Below are 6,000 nucleotides of genomic sequence, written 5' to 3' on the forward strand. Positions count from 1 at the left end.
TTAAATATGAAGAAAGGAAAAAAGAAATCCTTAAAGCATGAGTGTCCAACCTATGGTCTGCCGGCCATATGCTGATTTTGTGAGGACTGCTTTTGCTTATCTGTGGTGTCTGATATCAGAAAAAGCACAGAACTTTTATTTGCACATCATCAGTGTTTATGTATTTAATGTGTGGCCCAAGCCAAGTCTTTATTTTTCCAATGTGCAGCAACAAAAAAAAAAAAAAAAAGAAAAGGTTGGACACCCCTGCTAGCCCAACCAATTCATATAATTATATAGCTAAATGTTTGTTTCCCCCACTGGATTATGGTCTCCTTGAGAGCAAGCACCCATGTTATTGCCATTGACTAGGATAATTCCTGGTACAGATATCTCATTATAAGGATCTTTGGGCTATAAACAATTCAGCTATCCAAACATATATAATTTTATCATAATAACACATGCTTAGTATTTTTCATGAAACCAACATGAAGTTAGTGTTAGGAAAAATAGACAACTGATGAGGCTTATAGGCTCAATTCCAACCTAAGAAATGTATTACTAAAGAGAAGTAAGAATTGTAGCCACCCTATTTTAACATGCAAATCATCTTCCATCTTTTACAAAAATATCTTTCTTAAACTGTCAGTTTGTATTACAAGATTGTTAAGTAAGTGGTGTTTCTTTCAATAAAGTAAGTCATTGCTTCCTATAAAGATACACATTTTTACAATATCAGCAAGATGTTTTATCAATTAAAGTCAAAGGCATCTTGATTACAAATGTTGGTAACTTTAATAATAAAATAAAATACGATATGCTCTTCTCACTGAATTTAACACTCAAAGACAAAGTACTATTGTCATGTTCTAACAGTGTATGCTAACAGTGCTAGCATACAATCATCTGGGATTGAGTAGCTCACCCCCAGATGTTAACCATTAACCACAGGTTTAAAAAACTAACATGCAAAATTGCTAAGGTCAATACATAATTTTACAATTCAGTGGAAAGATTATTTAAATAAAAATTGTTACTTCAATTATGTAATTTGACTGATAAATCTTTTAAGGCCCTTGTTTTTTAATAACAACTGTGTATATTATAGGATCCCCCACTGAAGGAAAAAGTTTGTATTGTGTTAGTTACAGTTACAATTTCCAGCTGAGCCAAGTTCTAACAGCCTTAAAGCAGGAAATCCAAAAGGAAATTCCATCATCAGTTCCTGGGATTGATAACGCAAAGATTCTTTGAAACAGAGATATAAAAGTTCTTAAACTACAATGTTTACTATAACCTTACCTCATATCTTCTAGCAAATCACATTCTGCTTGATGTTTGGCTTGAAGTTTTGTCATCTGCTCAACTTGAATGTTTCTCAGTTCTTGTGTAACTTTCACCTAAAATATACCATACATTTATGAAGGCTTTACCACAACTTTTACAAAAAAAGAAAACTGCTTAAGGAAAATACTTCACATTTGTCAAAATATGTATCTCTTGTCCCCTCAAGACCATAAATCCATGATCAGCCATCTAGTTTTATTTAATGAAGATACTTAATGAAAAAATTAGCCTAATAACCTGAAACAGAGGCTAAATGAAAATACACAGATATAAAAATCACAGATTAAAGAGGTGCAAAATGAACTGCCAGTCATTCCATTTTATGCACAAGCTCAATCAATACATATATAGGTGTACTCATAGTTTTAAAAGAGCCTATTTCTCTTAAAAGGATTCAAAGTCATTAACCAACAGGAGGTGAACAGCATAGGTGGGAAATGGGAGCCTAAGAATACCTAACATCTAATGACTGAAATGTACACAATCATAAAATAATATGCATGAATCGACTACATAAATTATTCCATAACGGCTGCAAGAAAGCACAGTCTCAGGATGATACCCTCGAATCGACTCACTGACAGTGCATCAAATCACAGTCTTTCTCACAAAGGAGAAAGCAAAAGTGACCTTCCAGCATATGCAGGGCTTTTAAACTACCCCAGCAAGTCGGTCCTGTGGCGGCTCCACTTCAAACAGCGAGAAAAGCAAACGCCAGCTGGCTCGAGCCTCACCCGCCAAGGCTGGGACTCCAGGGTTCGAGGTTACGGTCAGTCTGGAATCCTGGCCGCCAGAGCGGGACTACCGGGAGGGGTGAGGGTGCATGTTAGAAAGAAAAAGACTCACTTAACCGGAGAAACCCGATTGAGAAAGAAAAGGAAGGTGGGGAGGACAGAACGGCCTCCTCCACCTAGTACCCAGAGTAGACACTCAGAATCCATCTGCAGGATTAAAAATACAAGGACACAGCCTCGCCTCCTGGGAGAGCTGCGGAAAGGCACAGCGGGGAAGCTGCTGACAAGCCCGGAGCACCCGTCACTCCCACCCTCACCATCCAAGCCCGGATCGCAGTGCACATGCCACGCGCGGCCCTGTTCTCGCTTTCCTGGTAACAGACCACAGCCTCCTCGCCCTCCAGCCAGGGGGCGGGGCGGAGGGAAGGCAGGACTCGTCACCACCATTTGTTTTCCCCTGGGGTGGGGAGGCATTGACTATTCCAACTTCTTTTCCGTCTCCTCGTGGGAAAAGCAGGCCAAATCTTAAGGCTAGGCTTTAAACAAATCCCCCGCAAATTTGCAAACGCACGGGGGTGGCGACAAGCGAATGGAGGACTCAAACCTGGTGCAGACTAAACAATCACACACCACACGCACAAGGTTCTGCAAAGCTGCAGGGGCTTCCCCGCCTCCCTTCAGTGCAGCCCTGAGAATGCACTTTGCAGCGGGCAACACTGCCATGCGCGCGCGCACAGACACACACACACACACAAATGCACACCTGAAACTCTTGTGAAATGTCTGGGGGTCTCCAGAGCAGAGGAAAAGCCCTAGCCGCCCTTCGGTGAGAAAGGCACCTCACGCGCACTCTGCCAGCCAGGAGCCGGCGGCAACTCCGTGACAAGCCCGAGGCGAGGGCGGTCACGGCCCCTCGCGAAAGAGGGAGGAGGCGCAGCAGTCGAGCCCGCTGCGTTCCTTGTACGCATCCCCTGAAAAGCCCAAAGCCCCCCAGCTGTGTCTTTACCTTCCTCGGCGGCGGCTGCATGATGCTGAAGGGACATCAATCCTCCCCCGACGGCAGCGTTAGTAAGGGCCAGGAGGAGAGCCGGAGAGGAAGGGACAGCCCAGGGAACGAACAAGCACGCGCGTGTATGTATATGTGTGTGTGTGTGTGTGTGTGTGTGTAAAAGGAGCGCCTAGGAAGGACTGGTCCGGGAGGGAGCAAGGCCAGCAGGCGACTGGAGGACCGGGGTAGGAGAGCGAGTGTGAAGAGAAGTGGGAGGAGCACCGAGAAGGCCTGGGGCCCGGGCCGCCCGGGGGGTGTGTGAGGAAGGAGGCGGAGACAGAGAGGGGGCGGGGGCCCAGGAGCGGGGGCGCGAGGGTCTCTCTGCAGGCTGTGCGGCCGGGGAGGAGCAGTCGCGTTGTCCGCAGTCCGTGTCCGCTGCCGGCTCTGCAGCTCCGGGCGGACGCGACGGCCCCCTCACCCCACCCACTTGGGCAGTCCAGCCCTAGCTGGGCCCAACGCCCCCGCCCGGCCCGGGGAGGAGGAAGGCGGCGCCACGCTCCTGGCTAGGGCTCCACCACTCAGGCCGCGGGAATTTCCGGCCCCACTGCGAAGCGCGGCGCCCCGCTCTGGCGGCGGAGAGAACCGCTCAGTCCAGAGCTGGATTCCAGGGGCCGGGCCAGGCAGCAGGGAGGGAAATGGGGCCGCAGCCCGAAACTTCGTATCACGGCCGGGGACGGGGGGAACTAACGGATTGCTCGGCGGGATATAAACGCTAGCGGAGAGCAAAAATCCCCCATTTCTCTCCGAGAGTGGCACATTCCAAACGCCTCCTGACCCCCTCCCCCACACTAGGAGCCTGCCGGGGGCTTCCCGCGCGCTTTCCCGCCAGCCCTCAGCGGCGCGCGCCTCCAGTCGGGGACGCGCACGTGGGATGAAGAGGGCTCAGCGCCGACGCACGCGCACAGGCCGCCCCCGCTTCTTGCCTGCCTAAGCAGCGACCGAGCATAAGTATATGGCGGGGGGTGTGAGGCGGAACGACCCTCGCCGTGAAATTTTTGCACTAGGGATGAGGCAACATCCCTGTGGAAGTAGGGGAATTCCATTATTTGCTTCCCTTCTGTATCCCCTTTGTCACTACCAGCTAGATGTTCACGAAGGGGGCGAGCAATGACAAGTCCTTTTGCGGTGGGCCGCAGGTGCCTGGCCTTTGCAATTGTGGGGCAGAAAGGCAGTTGCTGGGCAAAGGAGAAAACAGCTCACTACCACAGGGCATTCAAGTCAAAGAACACGGATTCTGGGCTGTAAGGGAGCTGAGAGGTCATTAAGGCCAGGGCCCCCATTTCACAGATGAGGAGGCTGGTGCCCATAGAGAGAAGACTTTCCGAGGGTCACACAGCCACACTAGAATCACTGGGTGAGGAAGGGTTCTATGGATTATTTGTTTAAAAAAAAAAAAAAAAAAAACTGGTGCAGAATGATACCGTGAGGAAAAGTAAAGGAGGCAGGAGGGGCCATAGAGGAAGGCCTTGTCTGGGAGACAGGACTTCTGGGTGCCAGTCCACTCTGCCTGCCCTTGACTGGGTGAGCTTCATCTGCCAATGTCCTACTCTGTCCAGACCATCTATAGGGAGGTGTAATAGCTCTTCCCTAGGGGTCCTTAAAAGTAGAAATACCTTTTCCCCATGGCCAGAGAGTTGTTCTGAGCCACATGGGTGTGTGGTGGTTGAGCTGATTGCTCCAAAGTTCTTTTGGAAGTTGGGGTCCCAGACACCTATTCTCAGAAATGCAGTCAGGCAAAAGATTAGTAGGTGAATGAGGCCTGGAAAGATGCAGTGGTTTGCCAAGTGACTACATAGCCAAAATTGGGAAGGTAGAAAACCTGAATCCAGATTGTTTACATTGAGTCAGTCTAGATTCTTATAAAGGAAAGTGATAGAATCGGAACTATGCTTGAGTCGAATTAATCTAGAGCTGTATATGAACTAAGAGACCAGTCTTCCTTGGGGCGCCCATAGTTCAGTAGTTAGAACTGGGCCACATGCTTGAGGCTGGTGGGTTTAAACCCAGCTCAGGCCTGCTAAACAAAAAAAAAAAAAAAAAAAATAGCCAGGCAATGTGGTGGGCGCCTGTAGTCCCAGCTGCTTGGGAGGCTGAGGCAAGAGAATTGCTTAAGCGCAAGAATTTGGGGTTGCTGTGAGCTGTGATGCCATAGCACTCTACCGAGGGACATAATGAGACTCTGTCTCAAAAAAAAAAAAAAAAAGAGAGACCAGTCTTCCTATTTCTAGTTTCAAAAGTCAGCTCTTCAATATAATCCTTAATTAGATTAGGGAAGGCCTGGGTGAAAGGAACATGTGGGAGGAGGCCCAGGGCCCTGACAGCTGTGGAGCAGCAGCTACAGCCCAGGCCAAAGGGCCTAGCTAGGCTGGGCTCTAGTCTCAGCTCCACCATCAATTCACTGGGAAGGCTCTGACTAGTCAGTTTACCTCTTTCAGCCTTTGTTTCCAAACTTGTATAATGGAAGTGTAATAGAAGCCTCATAGGCTTATATTAAATAGTATTTCTCCTTGTCCAGGACCTGGCACATAGTCCATGCTTAATAAATGCTCATTGATTCATCATTTAAAAAATATTTGCTAAGGTCCTGTTTTTGCCAAACCTGTGGCAGGCACTGAGTATGTAGGAGTGAGCAAGATACAATCTGCCTAGGCCTTCATCAAGACTGAATTCCAGAACAACAGTTCCATGAATGTCACTAGGCTAGTGAAAAGGGGGTAACACAGTACTTGCTCAGCTGCAATATCCTGCACATACGTGCTTAACAAAGATTTGCTGAATCCTAGCCCTGAGTGCAACAGGCCTTACTCAGAGATTAACATCCCTCCACTTCTCTCAGGAAATAAGTTCTGGGACATAAAGGTGCTGGGTGTTAGGAGACTTGGGATCCTT

At 48.1% G+C, this 6,000-nt stretch overlaps 1 protein-coding gene across 2 annotated transcripts in view; it reads right to left on the bottom strand.

The window, feature by feature from the left end:
• Positions 1–3,551, bottom strand: part of FCHSD2 (FCH and double SH3 domains 2) — a 312,393-nt gene extending 308,842 nt beyond the window's left edge. The window contains exons 1-2 of one of the 2 annotated variants that reach the window (XM_053561344.1): positions 3,070–3,551; positions 1,285–1,382 (exon numbers count right to left, since the gene is read on the bottom strand). In XM_053561344.1, the coding sequence (XP_053417319.1) occupies positions 1,285–1,382; positions 3,070–3,090 (119 nt within the window). In that variant the 5' untranslated portion in view covers positions 3,091–3,551. Of the gene's footprint in view, positions 1–1,284; positions 1,383–2,063; positions 2,083–3,069 lie in introns of those variants that run through there. The other variant, XM_053561345.1, reaches the window with a different exon arrangement.
• Between the last annotated feature and the right edge of the window lie 2,449 nt (positions 3,552–6,000).

The sequence above is a fragment of the Nycticebus coucang genome, chromosome 14 (assembly GCF_027406575.1).
Source record: "Nycticebus coucang isolate mNycCou1 chromosome 14, mNycCou1.pri, whole genome shotgun sequence".
Taxonomy (NCBI): Eukaryota; Metazoa; Chordata; class Mammalia; order Primates; family Lorisidae; genus Nycticebus; species Nycticebus coucang.